Source organism: Danio rerio, chromosome 3, assembly GCF_052040795.2.
Source record: "Danio rerio strain M-AB ecotype USA chromosome 3, GRCz13ab, whole genome shotgun sequence".
In the NCBI taxonomy this organism is placed as follows: Eukaryota; Metazoa; Chordata; class Actinopteri; order Cypriniformes; family Danionidae; genus Danio; species Danio rerio.
This window is the reverse complement of record NC_141023.1, coordinates 67,954,004-67,977,500: the sequence shown is the minus strand read 5'-3', so window position 1 is coordinate 67,977,500 and position 23,497 is coordinate 67,954,004. Positions and strand designations below refer to the sequence as shown.

General features: G+C 42.3%; 2 protein-coding genes across 24 annotated transcripts in view; one reads left to right on the top strand and one right to left on the bottom strand.

Moving 5' to 3' along the window:
* gprc5ba (G protein-coupled receptor, class C, group 5, member Ba) overlaps positions 1–14,210 on the top strand; it is a 16,159-nt gene extending 1,949 nt beyond the window's left edge. Inside the window, 5 exon segments of the mRNA NM_001324456.2 lie at positions 6,522–7,539; positions 7,988–8,100; positions 8,885–11,043; positions 11,113–12,497; positions 12,564–14,210. Of these exon segments, the coding sequence (NP_001311385.2) occupies positions 6,522–7,539; positions 7,988–8,100; positions 8,885–8,929 (1,176 nt within the window). The 3' untranslated portion in view covers positions 8,930–11,043; positions 11,113–12,497; positions 12,564–14,210.
* iqck (IQ motif containing K) lies at positions 14,031–23,018 on the bottom strand. Of its 23 annotated transcripts, none has more exons than XR_015480102.2 (12): positions 22,990–23,018; positions 22,807–22,895; positions 22,680–22,729; positions 22,456–22,522; positions 21,155–21,281; positions 19,892–19,944; positions 19,166–19,243; positions 17,626–17,704; positions 16,962–17,076; positions 15,776–16,110; positions 15,592–15,664; positions 14,031–15,457 (listed from the first exon to the last, which is right to left on the bottom strand). XR_015480102.2 is itself a non-coding variant. In XM_087243397.2 (10 exons), the coding sequence occupies exons 4-10, from the start codon at positions 22,512–22,514 to the stop codon at positions 15,944–15,946; spliced, it is 717 nt and encodes a 238-aa protein (XP_087099523.1). In that variant the 5' UTR covers positions 22,515–22,522; positions 22,680–22,729; positions 22,807–22,895; positions 22,990–23,018; the 3' UTR covers positions 15,699–15,943.
* Between the last annotated feature and the right edge of the window lie 479 nt (positions 23,019–23,497).

Genomic DNA, 23,497 nt, shown 5'->3' with positions numbered 1-23,497 from the left:
AAAGCTTTGTTATGGATGTGACGGATGTGAAATTGGCACTTGTGTGTCTTTGCTAAATCAAATATAACAGTCTGAAAACATATTAGAGTGTGTGTAAAGCGCTGGAAAACACCTGCTTACACAAAACATGCAGAAACGGTTTGGCTATTTTGGTGAAATGTCATTTATTTCATGGCAAGCTTGACTCATGCATGGAATGGCTCATTTATTTTCTGAAATGCAGATGAGATGTGCATGTAAATGAGCAGTTCCATGCAGAAAGTTTTCACCTAAATGCCAAAACCGTTTCTGTGTTGTTTGTGTAAGCAGGTGTTTTCCAGCGCTTTACACACACTCTGTGTGTATGTCTCTGTCAGTGTTTTCAGACTGTTACATTTGATTTAGCAAAGACACACAATTTCACATCCGTCACTTCCACAATGAGGTGTGAGTTTGTTCTGCACGTCACATCCACAACACTGGAACTGCTCGAATATTGATGCAACAAGATCGTTTTGTTAGCATGTGTGTGTGTATGACAGTATATCACATACACTTATATTATATATATACAGCTGAAGTCAGAATTATTCACCCTCGCTTATTTTTTCCTCAATTTGTGTTTAACAGAGGGCAGATTTCTGTGTGTGTATATTACTTAAAAATATATATTATGCCAAACAAACTTACTAAAACAATAATGACATGAAGTAATCAGAAGTTTCTGTCTGCTGTAAATAATTAATCAAACAAATGTCAGTAATGTGGATAATGTGATGATGTTTACATGCCTGAACACACCACGACACCTCAATATAACCATGCTGAACACCATTATGAGCTGATTATGAGTGTGTATGGGTGTTTCCCAGTACTGGGTTGCAGTTGGAAGGGCATCCGCTGTGTAAAACATATGCTGGAATAGTTGGCGGTTCATTCCGCTGTGGCGACTCGTGGTGAATTAAGAGACTAAGCTGAAGGAGAATGACTGGCTGAATGAATGAGCTGGTGGGAATAGAGTAGTCCTGATGCAGTGTAGATGGTTTTGGCCACTGTGTGGGCTTTATTCTCAGACAGTAGATGCTCTATAGTGTTGATCCTCTCTCCAGTGTGATTTAACATTGACGTCCTCCGTCAGTCATTCTCTAACATTTTAATCTGCTGCTACACTGCGCTCCAGTGCTGGGCCAGACACATGTGCTGTGAGTGGGCATCAGCTACATTCATTCCACAGGGATTATACACTACATCTACATGTGTGTGATCTACAGTGCGCTGTAACACACTCATACATGCGTCTTCACATCAGTCCTTTAGGGTGGAGCTATCAGTCCTTTAGGGTGGAGCTATCAGTCCTTTTGGGTGGAGATATCAGTCATTTAGGGAGGAGCTATCAGTCTTTTAGGGAGGAGCTATCAGTGCTTTAGGGAGGAGCTATCAGTCATTTAGGGAGGAGCTATCAGTCCTTTAGGGTGGAGCTATCAGTCATTTAGGGAGGAGCTATCTGTCTTTTAGGGTGGAGCTATCTGTCTTTTAGGGTGGAGCTATCAGTCATTTAGGGAGGAGCTATCAGTCCTTTAGGGAGGAGCTATCAGTCCTTTAGGGAGGAGCTATCAGTCCTTTTGGGTGGAGATATCAGTTATTTAGGGAGGAGCTATCAGTCCTTTAGGGAGGAGCTATCAGTCCTTTAGGGTGGAGCTATCAGTCATTTAGGGAGGAGCTATCAGTCCTTTAGGGAGGAGCTATCAGTCCTTTAGGGAGGAGCTATCAGTCCTTTAGGGTGGAGCTATCAGTCATTTAGGGAGGAGCTATCAGTCTTTTAGGGAGGAGCTATCAGTGCTTTAGGGAGGAGCTATCAGTCATTTAGGGAGGAGCTATCAGTCCTTTAGGGTGGAGCTATCAGTCATTTAGGGTTTGGTTTTGTTTGGTTTGGTCTCTCATTTGGACGGTTTTAATGGGATGTATGTCCTGATCGGGTACAAAAGGGTACTTAAGTTCCATTTCACACCGACGTATGTGCAGATGTATGTGCACTAGGCTTTTTGTTCTGGTCTGAATGAAGCTGAGTTTGTCTGAGCAATTGAACTGGTAACCATTTAGCGATCTTGGTGTAGAAACAAGCAAACCACTCTTCAGAGCCGGGGTGGGTTGAGTGGATCAGCACTGGTTTCTGCTGAACCAGAGCAGGGTTGGTGCAGATGAGAATACTGTGAGCACACTGTTTACAAAAGAGTCTCGTAGATGTGTCAGTAACAGTCCCAATGCACAGGCTTATTACCTGCCTATTATTAACATGTTCAGTGTTTATTAGCAGATATAGAGTCTGGTCTGTTCTACATCCTTAACCCGGCCTTACTGACACTTATTAATATTATATGTCAGTATTAAATATAATTGAATAATATTATATGTCAGTGTTAAATATAATAACAGATTTATTGAGCTAGCACTCACAGTTAACAGAGGAATTGTGATTTAAAGTGTTGTTGATGTGTTTATGCATTTAACATCTTTACTGATTAAGTGACTTTGGCTAATAAATAATAATAATAATAATAATAATGATGATGATGATGATGATGCAATAATTAGTATTATATAATGTAAAATAACACACACAGTCTTTCTCAACGCTTCAGTTTAAAGTAAGATGGCCAGACTTCATTCCGTTCTGCTTTTCTATGAAACGTCAGGCCAATTTGAGAGTGTGTTTGAGAGCAGTGTGTGTGTGTGTGTGTGTGTGTGTGTGCGCAGCAGAACTGGTGAGAGCTGGATCTGCTTATGTAAGAGCAGCTGAAAGCAGCACAAAAGAGTGGGAGCAGATTGGATGGGGGGCTTTCACTGCTCGGAGACGGAGAGGCCAGCGCATGTCCCTCTGAACACATCCACATTCCCCGAACCACACCGCTTCCTACCTGAGAGTACACCTGCACACACGAGACGAGACACACGCGCGTGTGATGCTCCTGTGTGTTACACGTGTGAAAGAGGACAGAGCTCAGCACAATCAATGCTCCTCATCACAGCCGTGATCTCACGCTCCGTCACACACACACACACACACACACACACACACACACACACACACACACACACACACACGTGTTTCACTGAGGAGTTTCACTGCTAACGTCACAACATGGGGACTTTGATTCAGTTTCTGCAGCACAAATAACACACACACACACACACACACACACACACTTCCAGAAATGAGGCAGCGCTCGTCTTACTGAGCATCACAGCGTTAGAGAAGTGTTTGTTCTGCAGTGCACTGAGTGTGTGTGTGTGTGTGTGTGTGTGTGTGTGTTCAGGTTGGGACAATGTTGAAGCATGGTTGTTTGTGTGCAGAGAATGGGTGAACACTCCCCCCAAACACACACACACACACACACACACACTTCTCTCTCTGGATCTTGCTGTTACCATGGCGATGCCTGCTCAGTTGCTCATGACATCAGCTCTAGCCGTTTCCCACACACAGGAATGAAACAAACAAACACACGAGTGTCCACCGATGGAGATCTACAGCGTTTAGCAAAGAGCCAGAGTCTAAATCAGAGGCACTGAGATCAGGATCCAGCAGCAGGGCACACGTCATTCTTCTTTGTATAATTCACCTGATGTCTCTGACCTGGCCTTTGAAGGGGACGTGCATCGTCCAGCTGAAGATAGTGTGGTCAGGCCTTCAGGGTAGAGCTGCAGTATATCTGCAGTGTGGAGTCGGGATTAAAGATGATCAGCAGGGAAGACTGGACAGTGATGATGATGATGATAGATCACAAGACAACCTTCCACAATATATCATGATGTCTGTAAATGAAGGGAAAATGTGTCAAAGTTGTAAGATCCATTTATTTTTATTGATTAGTAATTATTTATTTTTATATGTCAGATTTCTCCAATCCAGGGCAAACACTGAGTGATGCTGCATTACGAGAGTCTAACCGTGAGCTCGTAATGCATTTCTGCAGTACATATCTACAACTCATTCAGGCAGTCATCTTCTGTTCGGCTTAGTCCCTTTCTTCATCACTTGTTTTGAGATGAAAATAGTTTTACAGATGCCTGAAATGTGGCCTGCAATGACAAGAGGCTGTCAGATATCCCCAAATAAAGCAACGGACCAAGAACTGAGCCTTGAGGTACACCACAGTGTGTTTCTGATCGCTGTGATGCCTCCTCATCCAATAACAGAAGGTAACAGCTGTCTGATTCCCCAGGGGTCACCACAGCGGAATGAATCGCCAACTATTCCAGCACATGTTGGCCTTCCAGCTGCTGGGAAACACCCATACGCACTTATTAACACACACACTCATACACTACGGCCAGTGTAGTTGATCAGTTCCCCTATAGCGCATGTGTTTGGACTGAAACCGGAGCACCCGGAGGAAACCCACGCCAACACGGGGAGAACATGCAAACTCCACACAGAAACACCAACTGACCCAGCCGGGACTCAAACCAGAGACCTGAGTGCTGTGAGGCCACAGTGCTGACCACTGTCACGCTGTCTGAAAGTGAAGTCTTGAACAAAGCCAGAGCAGACTATTAATATTAAACTGATCTGCGAGTGTGTGTATGAACATGATATGATCTACATTCAGTTCATCTTTATTTCTGGCTTGCACACTCAGGGCTGGTGGAGCTGTGCTGCTGTGGATCACGCACACCTTGATTAACCTGAACTCCATGAGGTTTAGTTGATCTACATGTGCTCCAGCACTGCTCTCCTGTCCGCCTGATGTGCTGGATTTCTCCTCTTCACTGTGGCTGTGCTTTATCCTCTTCATCTCTGTTGAGCTGCTCGACTAACTCTACACGCTACACCGTTCTGGAGAACTGAAGATGACTCGACCTGACTTTACCAGGTCAGACCTGCCTTGAGCAATTGTCTACAGCCTGAGGTTCTCCAGCAGAGTCTACTGTAGATCTCTCCACTACAGCAGGACGGTCGTGTGGATGTGCTGATCAATAGCTCTGTAGTGATTGGGAATTCAGGATTCTGCAGTGTTGTTAAATGTGCTGTGTTTAAGGTTTTACGGCATCATGTATACAAATATGACCAGTTTAATACACTGTCCTATTGTTCATCAGGCACATCTACTACTGTGAAGTGTTCTCCAGACTCTGGTGTGTTTGACTGAACTGAACTCAGGAGCCAGTCAGGAGATCTTCCTAACAGACATAATCATGTATATGGTGCACTCTAGCTTGTGTAAACGGCTAGATTATTACTACACCTACACCACATGTAGAGCTCTAGGAGACGGGCTTTACTGCATTGCATTTGTTGGGGCAACTGCACTTATTCTTACATTTATATTATATACAGTGTTCAAACTATACTGTGGCCTTTGGGGAACCCTCTTGGGATCTTGATATAAAATCCTTTATATTTATTTATATAAAATTATCAAACACAAGTGTTTCACTTAACAACAAAACTAAACAAATAACCTCGTCAGGCAGCCTATCATTTTTCTATTCGCTCTGGAACTCAAGATGATAATTCATGATCCCAGTACACAATACTGAAACCACATGTCAATGTAACAGTCAATATTTTTTTTGTTTTCAGGGGAGCCCATGCCTTAATTAGATGAGCGAACTCCCCCTAGCTCCTAAGTAGTTCACATCATGAACATATAGAACAAGGACCAGCAACCCTGTTGCCGGAGAGCTGCCTTCCTGTAGAGTTCAGCTCCAACCCTGATCAAACACACCTGAACCAATTCATTAGGACCTAAAGCAGCTCTGAATGATTACAGACGGGTGTGTTTGATCAGGGTTACAACTAATAGCTCCTCCCTAAAGGACTGATAGCTCCTCCCTAAAGGACTGATAGCTCCTCCCTAAAGGACTGATAGCTCCTCCCTAAATGACTGATAGCTCCTCCCTAAATGACTGATAGCTCCTCCCTAAATGACTGATAGCTCCTCCTTAAAGGACTGACTGCTCCTCCCTAAAGGACTGATAGCTCCTCCCTAAAGGACTGATAGCTCCTCCCTAAATGACTGATAGCTCCTCCCTAAATGACTGATAGCTCCTCCCTAAATGACTGATTGCTCCTCCCTAAAGGACTGATAGCTCCTCCCTAAAGGACTGATAGCTCCTCCCTAAATGACTGATAGCTCCTCCTTAAAGGACTGATAGCTCCTCCCTAAAGGACTGATAGCTCCTCCCTAAATGACTGATAGCTCCTCCTTAAAGGACTGATAGCTCCTCCCTAAAGGACTGATAGCTCCTCCCTAAATGACTGATAGCTCCTCCCTAAAGGACTGATAGCTCCTCCCTAAAGGACTGATAGCTCCTCCCTAAATGACTGATAGCTCCTTCCTAAAGGACTGATAGCTCCTCCCTAAAGGACTGATAGCTCCTCTCTAAAGGACTGATAGCTCCTCCCTAAAGGACTGACAGTTCTGGGATGCGTCATGAATAAACGCTCCTCCACTCGTATCAGAGCAGGAGGTGTAGGGTTTGATGTGAGTTGTGTCCAGGACTAACGTTTGCTCTTCTCTGTCCTCTTGTGTCCTCAGATGTGCTCTGTCCATGTGTTGGTCCTTCTGTTGGCGGGTCTGGATGTCTGCTGCAGTGAGCAGGAGCGTCCCGCGGTGCCGCTGGGCTGTGCTCTGGGCCCGCCGCCGCCCTACACGCTGCTGTGTGACCTGGATGCGGTGTGGGGCGTAGCGGTGGAGGTGCTAGCGGCCGCTGGGGTGCTGTCTGCTCTGCTACTGCTGATGGTGTTGCTCTGCCGGCTCCACTCGGTGAGCGAGGCTCCGAAGCGCAGCGGCATCGGCCTGATAATGCTAATGCTAACCGGCATCATCGGCCTGTTCGGACTGAGCTTCGCGTATCTGATCGAGTTCAGCGAGAGCATCTGCATCATCCGCCGCGCCCTCTGGGGGCTGCTCTTCTCTCTGTGCTTCGCCTGCATGCTAGCGCAGAGTCTCCGGCTGCGCAGGCTAGCTAACGAGTCTCGTAGCCCCGGCGGATGTGCGCTGATCGGACTAGCGCTAGGGTTGACGGCGGTGCAGGGGATCATCGCTGCAGAATGGCTCCTGCTGACCGTGCTGAGGGAGGGTCACCCCGCGTGCCAGTTTCAGCCGCTGGACTTTACGCTAGCCTGTGTGTATGTGCTAGCGCTGCTGCTGGCGGCGCTAGTGACGGCGGCATTAGCGCTGTGCGGGAAGACGCGGCAGTGGCACTGTAGTGTGGTGTGGCTGCTGGTGTCCTGTGTTCTGTCCGTCCTGCTGTGGGTGGCCTGGATCGGGTTCTACGTCTATGGGAACGGGATGCTGGATAAATCTCCAGACTGGGACGACCCGGCGTTAGCGGTAGCGCTCGTAGCTCAGGGCTGGCTGCTACTGCTGTGCCACGCGGCTCCTGAAGCCCACGCCTGTCTCCGCGCTCCACCGCAGCCGTCAGCGCCTGATTATTTCGACACGTCCCAGAATTCCTCACGCATGAGGGAGGCCAGCCTGGACGAGGACATCCCCATGTCCCACCGGCAGTTCGTGGACAACCAGAGATACGCCTTCGACGAAAACGCTGCAGGTACGCATACACACAAACACCAAGACCCAAGAGTTTAATGTTTACTTTCACCGTTTAGAGACACTCCTGAGGTCAGTAAGGTACATCTCTGAACTTTAATAGTGAATCTATAATAAACCCCGCATGTCCCGCCTCCTTTAATCAGCCGCAAAGCCTTCTGGGACTTCTCCAGCAAGTTTTGTGCTCAAGTCTGCATCGATGCGTCCTTTATCGAGAACACAGCCGAGAAGTTTCACGCGTCCTCTGTTCATGCAGTCTTGAATATTGGAACTGAGCTTTGGCGGTTGATGATGACGCTACTCGAGGACGCGAGACCGCTGAAGAACACATATCGAGAATCAGCCTCAGTGTTTCACAAAGCTTTGTGTATTGTCCATATGGTATATGTCATGACGTGTGGCGTCTTTAAACCTGATAACAGCGTGTGTGTGTGTGTGTGTTGTTGCAGGTTTGGGCGGTGGAGGTCATCATAACGGCAGCGGCGGCGCCAGACCCAGCGCCCCCTTCAGGAGTAACGTCTACCAGCCCACCGAGATGACCATGATCCTCAACGGAGGAGCCGTGAGTTCCCTATTACACTGCTGTTATTCACTGTGTCCTTCATGTACGAGCAGACGCAGACGTTATTACTTCAGACTCTAGATCTCATTCACTTCCACTGATTTCAGTAATGAACACAGCTCGTTGTGCTGCTTGAAGCAGGAGTTTTCTGCCGTTTGTTATTCCAAGGCTCTGAAATCTCACACTTCTCTACTATATAGTCAGTTGAAAACAGTATTTGAGCCGAGTAGTCCTGAAGTAAATGTCAGGAGAAACTCTCTCCTGATGTCTGAACACAACACTATACTCTACTCTAGTCTAGAGGATGAGCTGTGTGTGGAGTGTGTGGAGATCTGGAGTCGAGACACACACTCTGTGTACTATTTTAACAATGTAGGCATAAAGTCTAAAGCTCACGACGCAAAGGCATTAAGGCCGTGTCCAGGGCCGGCGCTACCATAGAGGCGACCTAGGCGGCTGCCTAGGGCGGCAGAATAGAGAGGGCGGCGTCCCCGAAACTACCCTCGCCATCCGCGCCCTCATCCGCGTCTAGGGTGGCAGAATAGATTGAGCGGCGTCTCCGAAACTGTCCTTGCCACCCGCGGCCACAATTATATCCGCGTCTAGGGTGGCAGAATATAGAGAGCGGCGTCCCCTACTACCCTCGCCACCCGCACCTCAGTTATAGCCGCGTCTAGGGCGGCAGAATAGAAAAAATAGGTGAGTAAATAGGGTGAGTGATTCTTCAGCTGTATGTGCTGTAGTTGTGTCTGATGTGTTGTTGTTGTTGTTGTTGTGATCGCAGGTTCCGTCGGCTCCCCCCACATACACCGGCAGACAGCTCTGGTGAAGGAGACTCGGAGAAGAGCGACTGGAGAAGAGGAGGCAGAAACCCCTGAGAGATGAGATGCATGCAGACGTGCGGTGATGAAGAAGCCCACAGGGCTCAAATAAAGGACTGGGATGCTGGTATGTGCGGGCAAACACCACCGGACACCGTTCCCTTCACCATCAGTAGCTGTAGTGATTCTGAGTTCCTCCACTTTCTGCTGTTCATGTCACTGTCTGAAATACATCTCCACGTACTGGCCTCAGATCTGTCCTGAGGGGATCTCAGTATGCTTCAACACGGGCTCATTGGAAATACACCGCCAAACACGCTGCTCTTACAGTCTCCCCTGAAAACAAGCAGAGTAATCTGACAATGGGGTCTTGTTTTCAAATGGAAATAATATTGTTCAGCTTCACACATTGTCAGATTAATCAGCTCGTTTACCAGAAAAACACACCTAATGTTGACTCTTTATTTCTGAACACAAGACTTTACTTTACTCTAGTCTACAGAATGTTTCTGGATTTAAGAATTCTCAGATATTTGGATTTGAAACGAGACTAAAACTGTAAGGAGCAGCAGCATCTGCAGTGTGGGTGAAATGAACACTAGGGGGCAGTATGACCACAACAACACATGCCTTCCACACTAATGATATTCACAGGGACATATTATCAACAGATTAGGGATTATTATCTTGCAGTTCTTTGCACTAAACCACATAAACACCACAAAAGAGCTTAACGGTGTCTTTGATTAGTAACGGATACGTTTGCGTCTCCTATCTATCTCCATGTGGGAAGCATTTCTGGCATAGTGCATTTGCTCAATGCTCACTTTATAGTGTTGAGGGCTTGGGTTCGAGACTGGTGATGCACACAAGAGATAAAAGCCATGTAAAAATCAAGGTAAAACCAAGATGGCAGTGTATGTGTGCTTGTGCAAACACTTGTCTACAAGCACGCCTTCTAGTGGTAGTATAAAAGAAAGACGATGAACTGTGAAAATGTAAATGGCGCCCTCTAGTGGATTTGTCATAGAATTCATACAAAAAACCACACCCCTAGTGATGTATTTCAGATTTGCAATAATGTACACAGCGCCCTCTAGTGGATTTGTAATCTGAAATGCACAAAACACGCGCTAAATAACGTATTTTATTCTCAAATTGTAGACAGCGCCCTCTAGTGGAACTGTCGACTAAAGCACAACAAAACATGCGCTAATACATAATGTATTTCAGATTCACACAAATGTAGACGGCGCCCTCAGGTGGATTTGTCATGTGAAACATACAGCAAAACACATGCTGAGTAATGTATTTCATTCTCAAAATGTAGACAGCGCCCTCTGGTGGATTTGTCATCTGAAATGTGCATCAAACATAGCCCAAATCGTGCATTTCGGATTACCAAAAAATATTCACAGCACCCAAAGTGGATTTGTCACAGGGAACGCACAGCATGTTATATGCTGAATTACGTATTACAGATTTAAAGAACATAGTCAGCGCCCTCTAGTGGATTTGTCATTGAATCAAGTGACAAAACCAGTCTGATCTCTTGAGGAAACAGACGTATTTTACATTTTGTCAGTTTAGTGGTTAATTCATACAAGATCAGTCGTACGAAAATGTATGATTTTAAAAAGGAGGTGAGGCACCTAACCCCACCCCGAAACCCAATCGTCATTGGGGGATGAGCAAATCAGACTAAATTGTTCGAATTAGATCGTACAAATTCATACAAATTAGACACTAAATCAAAAAGTTACAAATTGCTGTGAGATTGTGTTGGACAAAACACTCTAAGAAGCGTATTTTTTAGATTCGTAAATTGTAGACAGCGCCCTCTAGTGAATTTGTCATGTGAAACGTACAACCAAATACACCCTAAGTGATGTATTTCACTTTCGCTAAAATGCAGACAGCGCCCTCTAGTGGATTTGTCATTCAAAACACACAATAAACCACCTATTTCATTCTCAAAATGCAGACAGCGCCCTCTAGTGGGTTTGTCATCTGAAATGTACATCAAACATAGCCTGGGTCGTGCATTTTGCATTCACGAAAATATGCACAGTGAACTCACAATAAAACCTGCTAAATTACGTATTTCAGATTCTCAAAATGCAGACAGCGCCCTCTAGTGGATTTGTCATTCAAAACACACAATAAACCACCTATTTCATTCTCAAAATGTAGACAGCGCCCTCTAGTGGGTTTGTCATCTGAAATGTACAACAAAACACAGCTTGAGTAATGCATTTCAGATTCAGAATAATGCAGACAGCGCCCTCTAGTGGATTTGCCATCAGAAGCTGCAAGAAAACACACCTGCAGCAATGCATTTTACATTTCACTCTCTCTCTCTCTCTCTCTATAGATATATATACACATTTCCAATCAGCCTGGGTCGGTATATCACACGCAGAATAAACAGGTCTGTCTCTACTGAAGTGGTGTTGGTGCAGTGAAACCTACACATTCTATCCTATCCTATTCTATTATGTGTGTGTGTGTGTGTGTGTGTGTGTGTGTGTGTGTGTGTGTGTTTGAGAATGGGCCCCCAGTGACACATCTCCAGCGCTCTTCTGTGAGATCAAATGTAGTGCTAAATGAAATGTGAGAATCACTGCGCTGCAGACGGGATGTATTTCAGCACACTGATGTTCCTGTGTTTCTCCACTAGTTGAATATTGACTCTGTCTTGAACACAGTGATTTGTGAGGTGATGATGCAGGATATTCACATTTTATTAGGATTCTTTCTTCAAACTAACGTTGTTTAATCTCTGAGCTTCAGCTGTACAGTGGAGGTAATCCAGAAGGCTCAGGTCCAATCACTGGAATCGTCTTGTTTTTGGCTTGATGTGGATTGATTTCGAGTGTGTAATAATGTGAGAGTTTGTGTTTTGTTTCTAGTCCTGAAAACTCTTAAATCAAGAAGCACTTTCTAGACAAGTGACGCCTCGTTCACACTGCAGGACTTCAAACCTGATTTGTAAGTTATCATACAGACATTTCAAAGAGTTCTTCACTTATACAAACTCAAAACTCTCTGCCTGCGTCTGCGGTGCTAGTGTTAAAGCCACATCTATCCACTTGACCCTCGCTGATGAGCGATTGATCCGCTGACTGAAGCTGTTCTTAAACGCCTCCTTAAAAACTTCCAGAGAAGCTTGAGACGCTGTCAGTGATGTCATCAGCACACAAGCAGCCAATGGGGTTCAGCTTTTTCTGCAGGCTCCTCCCTCAGATCATGCAGTGTGTGTGAGACGCCCTCTTGTGGATTATAGTGTGAACAGCACAGCGATCTGCTCATGTTTACAGTCATGCAGTGTGAACTGGGCTCTTGTGTTCAGAAATATTGAGTCAGAGTGAAGAGTTTCCTTAAAACAGGCAGAATAATCTGACACTGGGGGAATAATCTTGTAGAATCACATTGTTTAGTGTTGGAAGAACATCATTTAGCTCCTCTGTTGACAGATTCTTCAGCTGGTTTTAAGGAAGAACGTAGTTTTGATGACATTATTTTGATTTTACACCACTGTTAGATGTTTGGCTGTGTGTGTGTGTGTGTGTGTGTGTGTGTGTGTGTGTGTGTGTGTGTGTGTGTGTGTGTGTGTGTGTGTGTGTGTGTGTGTGTGTGCATGTGTGTGTGTGTGTGATGCTGCCCACTGCACACTGACCCAACACTAGTCATGATAATTAAACAGTATACAGGGTTGCCAGTTGGCAGAAAACTCAGCCTATATTAATGAAACTTGATTTTACCCTCAGATATAGGGTCAGATGTCTGATTAAAGTGTGTATAATGAGTAAAGAGTGAGTAAATAATGAGATGTGTCAGGGCTGATTTGGCTCAATCTACACTGTAAACGCTCTATAGAAATAAAGATGAGTTAACTTGATTGAAATGGGCATTTAGGCGAGTATGAATAATCATCATCATCATCCTGCGTATGACCACAGAGGTGATGAGATGATCAATACGGTACTCCTGCTGCAGATTATAGAGGCGAGAGTGCTCACGCGGTGTAGACAGCGACACACTTCATACCTTAATAACTCCTCTTCATCATCCCGCTAATGTGATCTACTAATCATGGCTGCTTTACAGCATTAACAGTTAAACTAAACCTGCAGATGTTCACAGTCTGACAGCCTTTATATACTACAGGATCAAATTTGATCATAACATTATTATAAATGTGAATAAACGACTGTGATCTGGCTTATGGTTTGTCTCCAGTATTAGATTTACAGTAGACCTTGCTCAAAGATATTCTATGCAACATGTCAATATGAAAACACACACACACACACAAGGCGAGCGCTCTGCATGTCACACTCTCTCTGCTGCTGTGAGGAATGAGCGCTGCTGTCACGATGGAGATCAAATCAAGACTCAGTTCACCCAAAACTGAAAAACACAACAACTTTACTCATTCAAAACCTTCATGAGTGTCTTTCTCCTGTTGAACACTAAAGAAGACACTTTGAAGAATGTTAAAAACCGGTGACTTCCATAGTACACTGAGAAATAAAGGTATAGGAGCTGTCGCTGGGGTGGTACCTTCTCAATAAGGTACACATTTGTACCTAAAGGGTCCATATTATTACCTCAAGCATGCCTAAAAACTCCACGTGTTCCTCTTAAAATGTTTAGGCAGTAATATATACGTTTGAGGTATTAATATGGACCCTTTAAGTACAAATTTGTACCTTTTGAAAAGGTACCACCCCAGTGGCAGATCGCAGACCTTTATTTCTGAGTTTACTCTGGAAGTCTATGGTTACCAGTTTTCAACATTCTTCAAAATATCTTCTTTAGTGTTCAACAGGAGAAAGACACTCATAAATGTTGATAATCAGTCAAGAGAGAGTAGAGAGTGAGTGAAGGCTCGTTTATTGAGTGAACTGACCCTTTAGGAGATCTTTTCTTCCACAGTTTTGATGTGTTTCAGTGAGCTGGACAATGAGGACACTGATCTGAAGGTTATGATGAAGATAAATGATTAAGGAAAGCTCATTTCTGTCTGTTCCTGACAGTCAAGTGTTAAACTAATCCTACATGTGAAGGAAAAGCTCCTGTTGGGCCTTCAGATAATGTACACTCTTCTTTATGTTGTTTTGCCAAGATCCTGTGTGTGTTTATATATGTATGTGTGTGTGTGTGTGTGTGTGTGTCATTTCCACACATGTTTTCCTGGACATCAAATAACCTGTGTATTTTCACATGACTGAAGATGAGTGGATCACTTCTGTTGAGTAGTATTAATAAACACTAGTGGATATGCACATGTGTGACTGACTCTGCTGTTCCTCCACGTCTCTAACCTCTCTCCTCACCCATCAACATAATCAAGGAATAAAAGCATTCAGAGTGCCGCTGTGCGTCTCATCAATTCTCAATACTGTAGAGATGTGTGATGTTGCTGTGCAGATTGTAAAAGTCCTCCGTCAGTCCGTCATCACAGTGCTTCAGTATTCTTCTTCTTCTTCTGTTGTTAGAGGAGAGCAAACAGCCCAGTGGAGAATCCCAGCAGGTCAGCAGACTCCACTCCTCTCAGTGATGCTGGAGCTGATGCTCTACTGTGCAGCGCTGATGCACACGCTGCTCATCTCTTATTCAGTATGACAGTACTGCTCTTAAATCTAATTCACATCTTTGCCTCTAAACACAGCTATGGGCAGCCGCTGTGCACGTTTAACCCCAGCTCGATTAGTCAGAGAATATCCTGCACAGGATTGGTTTTAATGTGATGTAGAAGAGATACCTGTGTAGTTTCCACATCTGGTGATGATTTATTATAGATATTGCTGAGCAACAGGATATTCATTAATCTGCAACAATGCTACTTATCAGTGACGTACAGCATTACTTTGCTACAGCAATCCACACATGTGTTTTTAGAGGTTATATTCACATCAAATACACAGAGCTTTCCATACTATAAAATTAGATGTAGATAGTAGATGTTTAAAATATGGCTCATACTGCTGAAAACAGAGAGAAAGGTGGCGCTCTTGTGTGGTCAGCAGTGTAAACTGGATGTGGTCATGTCTGGTACTGCAGCCAAACTGCTGCTGAAGGCTCTGCTTTAGAGATATCAGCTTCAAGTTTGTAATATAATTCATTCAGATACTTCGCTTTGAGTTTCTGCCCATTTTAGGCTAAACGTTTTGTAAGATACAGTCAGGTCCATAAATATTTGGACATCGACACAACTAAATATTTTCAGCTCTCTACACCAACACAGATGAAAGATAAAGCTGGTGATGAAATGAGAATGACCCGAACACACTGCAACAGCAACCTAAGACGTTTTGAAGGAGAAGTGGAATGTCATGCAATGGCCAAGTCAATCACCTGATCTGAACCCGATTGAGCATGCATTTCACTTGCTGAAGACTAAACTGAAGAGGAAGTGCCTCCAGAACAAGCAGGAGCTGAAGACAGAGCAGAGGTCTGGCAGATCACCAGCAGAGATGAACCCAGCGTCTGCTCATGTCTCTGAGTTTCAGACTTCAGCCTGTAACTGACTGCAGAGGATGTGTAAAAAAAAAAAAAAATAGTGAAAGTTTGATTTCTGATTATTATTCTGTCCAATAAATTTTGGACCCTCTAACAAGTGGAAGGCACATATGCAGACTGCTGTAAATCCTCCAGCGTTCACCTGATGTGGATGTAAACACTGCTGACCGCCTGCAGGTGAAGCACGTCTTGATCATTTCTCATCCATTGTGATGCTGTATAGAGGCAAACACATTTACAACGCATCAATTTCCAAATATTCATGAACCTTTATGTCCTTTAATGAAACATATTTATTGTTTTATTATTAAATATATATGCAGTACATTCAAAGGATGCTTGAAGCCAGTAACCATTGACTTGCACAGAGGGAAAGCAAACACTACAGCAGTTCATGGTTCTGAGCATTCTGCTAAACATCTTCTCCAGTGTTGAACAACAGACAGAGTGTTGAAATGATGACAGAGCTGTGTGTTTGTGTGTGAACTGGCCCTTTAAGATGCCGCTGTGTGTGTGGAGGGCGTCAGGAGCTCTGTTTTCTCTGCTGGAGTCGGTGTGTAAAGCGCTCTGTTCTGCGGCGTCGGCGGCACAACCTCAATATACACTCCAGCCTCCACATGCGGATCCGCGCCGTCCACCAGCGCATCCAGCTCTGACCACACTACACACACACACACACACACACACACACACACACACACAGTTCAATAATGCAGAAGTACACAATCACTGATCACACTACTTTAACATATCAGCTTTACAGTGTGTGTGTGTGTGTGTGTGTGTGTGCGACCGGTCAGCTGTATATCATATCTGTCAACATTGGGATGTGAAAATAAGAGATATGCCCATCATAATCAAGGATATTAATACAGGAAAATGAGTGAGTGAAGATGGCGTCTGATGATGAGGGTAAGAGAGAGTTTTCCCTCCCCATAACATGGCGTTTATATCATGATCAGTCCAGCAGGTGGCGCTGATTCCCTCATACAGCATTATTAGTTCAAATAGATTGAAACTGTTTTCAAAGCTGTCTGACTGTTCTATTAAAAAGGTCTACATGTAGAATTATACACTATATTATGGACTTAACCATGTTAATTCGGCAGGTCACTGTATAACAGTGGTTTCTTCTGTAGACCAAAACTAATATTTCTTAAGGGGGCTGATAATATTGACCTAAAAACATCATTATAATAAATAAAAACTGCTTTTATTGCAGCCAAACAACAAGAAATAAGAAGAAAATGTGTAATAGGAAATGCTGTGTGAATGCCCTCGCTCTGTTCAACATCATTTGGGAAAATAAATTTAAAATAAAACAGTAAATATTTCACATTTTTCCTACAGTATATATATTTATTGATATCTACTGTACATGTAATTTAAAAACAAAATGAGCCGTTGTGTGAAATCCTATTTCTTTTATAAATTATTGCCCAGGTAAGTTAGCCAGAGCAGGAGTTCTCTCACAGTAATATCTGAAAGGGAAGACTCTGATGAATGCTGAACCTCTGTTTTCCTGATGCGTCCAGAAATCCTGAACCGTTTTGTTGATGTCGCAGCTCTTCTCTTGCAGTTCCCTCTGCCACTGCCGCAGCTCCTGCACCTCTGGATGAGCACGCACCTGAACACACACACACACACACACACACACCGCATCCACTGCTCACTCAGCTGATTTTTACTGAGAGCTCATCTGCTGAAGAAAGGGATGGTGAAGGACATACATCAAGCTCTACTGTAAACCCAAACAACACTACGGCAGATCTTGATGGTCAATTCAGTGACTGATTTAGTGACTGTATCTTAGTCCCTTTATTCATCAGGGGTCACCACAGCGGAATGAACCGCCAACTATTCCAGCATATGTTTTACACAGCGGATGGCCTTCCAGCTGTAACCCAGTACTGGGAAACACATTAGAAACCACTGAAAGTAAATTAAAAGTTGCATCTGCATATACACATGTGGATGGTTTATGTGCTTTGCTGACTGTTTTATGAACTGTGCAGATGAGCAATACAATTATATTAATATGAAAGTACATTTAAGTAGCTTTATTGGTTACAAACAGCGTACAGAGCAGAGCGTCTCTACAACAGCTCAATCATAATCAGATGTACAGAACACACCTCTGTGAACACGTTCAGTGACTGTACTGATGTGTTTGTACCTTATATCCCCTCCAGAACGCCTGGATCAGCACTGCAGCCTGCTCAGGTGTTGGAGGAACCTGGATCTGCGGTCTGGGACTGACAAACACAAGCAGACGTTCACATCTCATTTCCACTACGTTACACAGCAAACACCAAGAACATGTCAAGAACATTCCCCTCCTCTAATACGCTACAGATGATGTTTTCATTACACTATCACATTATAACACTATAACATTACCTCATTTCAAGATCATTTGGTCATTTATAATGCTCATATTCTACACGTTTTATTCGCCGTCACATGAAGTTGTACTGAACAATGGCATTTTCTAACTCCATCAACAAACGGATAAAGAAAAGCAATTTAAACTATTTCTTTTACAATTTAAAATGATTTATTTATGTGATTATATATTTATTATTTGAATAATGAACATTTTAAAGCAAGAATTCAAGTCTGTGTGAAGTGGAAGCTTCTGAATGCTTGTGTCAGTATGTTAATGAACTTCAGACTGGAACTGAATATTGATTAGGGGGCGGGGCTTCCTTCAGCACTTCATGGTGAAGTCTAGATGGGATACGCGGCCGGCCGGAAGTGTGATACACACATCAGCATAGCAGCATTCTTTATCACACTGTATAACAATAATTAATATTTTTACAGTACTGTTACGGTTGGGTTTAGGGCTGGCTTGGGGGCAGATGTTAATTAAATACTATAAAAGGGAAATTTAGTAAATAATATAAATCAACAGCCACACATCATTCCCTCATAGCAGACTAACAGTAGGAGAGGGTATTAATATGCAGTTGCTATGGAAACCCTCAGGTTGGTGTAAACAGAAGGAGCCAATCCAGACACAGAACTTAAATCAATCCAAGATCATCAAATCTGGAGCTCATCTAACACAAGAACTTACGATAACAGTCTAAAAATGAGCACACCCAAATGCACAGTGCTCAGCATATATGCGTACAGCCCTCACAAATCTCTCTTCTAAATTCATATGTTTAATAGGAAGCTCTACAATATTATATGTGTGCATATACATTAGATTAGTCCGTACTGAAGCCAAATCTGGAGCTCATTTAACAAAATAACTTGTGATAACGCTGCAAAAATTAGCAGAGCCAAATTTATATGTTATAGAAACATTTACAAATTTAAAAAAGGAAAAATCAACAGAAGCATTGATTAACATAATAAACTATTACTTTAATCAATATATCTGTTTAATAAATCTGTTTTGTTTAAACGCTCAAAAACACATCGCCTATATTCACTGAGAAATAGAGAAAAATATTCATTTTCAAAAATGGGCTGTACTCAATTATGCTGAGCACTGTGTTAGAGAAAATATTAAATAAAATGTTAAATGTAAATGTATTATCTTTCCATTTCTGAAGATGTTCAGTGACTAAAATATTATTTTATTGAATATATATATATATAGGTTTATAAATCTGTTTTTGTTTATTGTTGAGTACTGTACATATATATATATTTATGTTTATTTATTTGCACAGTTGATGTTAATTAAACAATACACTTACTGTTTGGAAAGCCAGTTCTGGACAAACGGAATGTTCTCAAATTGTGTCGGCATTCTGTCTGTCCAACGTGGGTTTTTACTGACAAATAAGAGAACTTATATAAATAAATGATGTACAGTTGAACAACGACCTGTAAAATATTTATCATCTTTAAAATATTTCCAAAGTGATTTTTAGCAGATTTTCTCCTCTAATGTTTGTTCTTCTGGAGAAAGTCTGATGTGTTTTATTTGTGCTAGAATAACAGCAGTGTTTAATAGTGTTAAAGTCATGTTAAGCTCAATATTATTCACCCCTTCAGCAATATTAGTGTTGGATTGTCTCCAGAACAAACCACTGTTATACAATGACTTGCCTAATTACCCTAACTTTACCCTAATTACCCTAGTGAAGCCTTTACATGCCACTGTAAGCTGAACACTAGTGTCTTGAAGAAGATCTAGTCTAATATTATGTGCTGTCATCATGGAGAAGAGGAAACACATCAGCTGTTAGAGATGAGTTATGAACACTGTTATGATGAGAGATGTGCTGGAGGAATCTGCTCTCTGGTAAAAGTCACTTGGGAAATATTTTAAATACTAAAAGTTCACAAGAAGGGAAAGTATTTTGACCTAAACTACATATTAAAATACATTTAAACACACTGAGCCTTTTCACCGTATCAATAACATTCACAACTCAATGACTGTAAGACACCAGCAGCACTGTATATTCTCCACTCACTTGTACAGCCATTCTGTAAGGAAGTCACAGCCATTAAATGTCCTCCTTTTCTTCTAAATATATAAAAAAATGAATTATGAACAAAAGATTTAAACTGTGATGAGATTATACAGTGTTTTATATTAATATCTGCAGCTGAATGTATATAGGGTTAAAAAAATCACACTTTACGATAAGCTCTCATTAGTTTTCAGATGTTTTTAGTTCATGTATTCGACATTTACTGATGCTTTATTAACATCTATTAATAAAGGCAATGCATTATATTATTCAGTTATCATGTAAACATGGTTAACCTGCAGCTATACAGTCAAGAGGTGATGTCTGTGTGTACTCTACCTGACAGAAGTCTTGTGGCCTATTCAACTTTTAGGAACAGCAGATAATAACTGGACTCTAGTTGCTGATCTGGTGTCAGAAGTGTCTCTATGAAAGGTGAAGGCCTCTAGATTTTGCTGATTTGAGCTCAATAAATCTGATCATGTCTTGATGTTGACTGATTTGATGAGGACAGTGCGCTCTGACTCTGCTCAGACTAAAGTCTCATCACTGAACAGAAATAATGTCCAGTATAGAATATAAAGTCCTGCTGCAGTGGAGACAGAATGAAGATTGTGTCTGACTCCATCATGAGCTTGGAGGACTGCATCCATACATCTCTGACATGACTCACATCACTGATTAATAAAGTCATCTGGAATGAAGAAGAAAGCCTTCAGCAGGATCCCAGAGTTCATCAAGAGTCTCTGTGTTCATCTTCAACACCTCCTTCTTCATCAGCTTAATAATGTTGATGTCTGGTGACTGGGCTGGCCAATCCTGCAGCAGCTTGAGCTTTGATGTGGAGGCTGAAGTATGAGCAGGAGCGCTATCCTGCTGGAGAATTGTCCCTCTCCTGTGGGTTGTAATGTAATGGGCAGCACAGATGTCTTGATACCTCAGGCTGATGATGTTGCAGATACTGAATGAACCCCAAACCATGATGTCTCCTTCACCAAACTTGACTGATTTCTGTGGGAATCTTGAGTCCATGCTGGTTCCAGTAGGTCTTCTGCAGTATTGGTGATGATCAGGATGCAGATCAGCAGATGATCCAGCAGAGAAATCCACCTTCTCCACATGATCATCTGGAAGTCCAGTTATGATCTGCTGCTCTCACAGCTGAGATCCTCCACAGGACTTTAGTCAGCTAGTGTAGATGTTCAGTGAGGTGTATTTGTGTATTAACTGTAAATATAATGAAATGAATGAGTGTAGGCTGACCTGTGTGCAGTGGTGCTTCTGTGATTCCTCTAGTAAAGCATGCAGCGCCGGCAGCAGCACCGGGAACACACACTCCTCCAGATAACACTGGCTGAGCCGACGGCAGAGGCGCTGCGTATCCAAAAACCTGTTCAGACAAAAACTGCATCAGTTAACCAGTTCAAAGACGGTTTCTGTGAAGCCCTTGATCATAATGAACAGCTCTGTAGGCCATTATTATTTACAAATTATACAATAAACACATGCATGCAGCATTAATGAGTACACTCCCTTATGAGAATCAATATTTTCATGCATTTCTCAGTGAATATAGATCATATATTTGGGTGCTTTTACACAAAACAGTGTTATTAAACAGCTATGTTTCTTAAAATAAGAGTTTGCTCACTGAACATCTTTAGGAATAGAAAGAGAATACATTTGATTTAAAAGGTGTTATTGCAAATGTAATTTTTATTAAACTGAAAGATATATCTTCACTGTTAATGTCAGGATTTTTCATGTTTATTACAATTTCATTTAATATTTTCCCTCAACATTTGTGCATTTCCCTGCAGTGTGATCTTCAGTAGTTTTTGTTAGATGAGTTGATCAGTTTAGTCGTCAGTACTGACTAATCTAATGTATCTGCACACATACAATTGAATTCTGTCTTTATATGCAGCAAAGAGAAAATAAATCAGTTATTAGAGACGAGTTATTAACACTATTATGATTAGAAATGTGCTGTAATCTGCTCTTCGTTACACAGAAATTGGCGTGTTTGCACATTATACACTGATTTAGAAGTATTAATAAATCATGCTGTATTGATAAAGATGCAGTTTGCATTGTTAAAAGCTTATGTTAAAGCTACAAAAGCTTTTATATTTTTAATAGAAGCCATGTCGCTTTATAAATACTTAATAAGTCATAATACGGTTCTTAACACATATAATGCATCATTTATGACTTTAAGCTAAAAACAAGATATAAATCAGTGTATTATGAGTTATGAACGAGCATTCAAATACAATATATCCCCTATAAAGATTAATGACACTATTATAAATGCAGAATGGTTCTGTTGTAGTTGAGTCTTCATACATGTATAGGATTGTGATTATGCATGAATATAAACGGAGCTATACTTTATTAATGGAGCTATTTTATTATGAACAAGGGCTTTATAGAAACTGCTTGCGAAAAGCTATCTATGGGAAATAAAATGACAAAAGTAACGTGAATTATCAATGTATGACCAACAAGCAAGCATATAAAGAAGGAAATATATACAAATAATCGGGATAACTATGAATTACTCGGTTTGAGAGGAGCATCCGATGTGGAGCGGGTAGAAAACAGAGTCAGACTCGCTCATGCTGGTCTCTGAAATAACAAAACAGGAGAAAGATTTCAGCCCATTCATTAAACTACCCCCGTATCAACCCTCATGATATTCACTGTATTTAATTAACCTTACATCCACACAAAGCGGGTTATTAAGACTTCATGAGGGAGAAAACATGCTTAGCTTTTAGCTCACCTTTAGATGCGGCGATACGGTCTCCAGCACTTTAAAAACAAGACTGCCAGCTGAAAACACAACACAGTGTGCTCGTTAGATTAAAATAATGTGGCGTTAAATCAAGAAACTCGAAGATTCCGCTCACTTCCTCCTCCTGTCAGCTTTGCGTTACCGTGGTGGCAGTAACCAAGGAAGCAACAACACGAGCCGGGATTCAACAGACACCTTTGCTGCCTATTAAAAGCACGTTAAGTTACTCGTTTGTGAATAAAAAGTGCATATTTTGAGTATATAGCAGAAGATTATGAGAGCATTGGGTCAGTCTTACTCATTAACGGCCCGTTCTGCTGCTTAGTCACGTGTCCTGTCAATCATCTCCACTCATCAATCAGAGAAATCGCCTCAGGTGTTTGTATTGTAATGAATTCAGAAGTTATGGCTAAACTCCTCTTTATACTAGCTCACATTGTTGCTGCAGATGAAATACAGCGTGAGAAACGTGATTTAAGCGTTTTCCAGCGTGATACGTCAATTAACAGTCATTCAAACGTCTTTACCAAAGCCTATCCACCTAACGCGTCCGCCATGTTTGTAGTTTTTACGCTTCATTTTTTTTACGCGCGTTTCTGGTTCTTAACAAACACAAAGAAAGGGAATGTGCGTATATAGCACAATGTAATCTCGGTATTTGAAGCTGGATCTCACTGAACTACTGGTTTACTGTAATATATTGACCTGCAATAAGAGCTCACACATCACAAATAAAGAAAATACACTCACCGGCCACTTTATTAGGTACGCCTGTCCACCTGCTCGTTAACTCTAATGTCTAATCA

Excerpts from the sequence above, each read along its gene's own strand:
- iqck (XM_087243396.2), bottom strand. The coding sequence starts at position 22,514 with ATGAGCGAGTCTGACTCTGTTTTCTACCCGCTCCACATCGGATGCTCC. Across the intron at positions 21,282-22,455 it reads GGATGCTCCTCTCAAACCGA|GTTTTTGGATACGCAGCGCC; the intron begins GTAATTCATAGT and ends TTGTCTGAACAG. Across the intron at positions 17,077-17,625 it reads CGTTCTGGAGGGGATATAAG|GTGCGTGCTCATCCAGAGGT; the intron begins GTACAAACACAT and ends GTGTGTGTTCAG.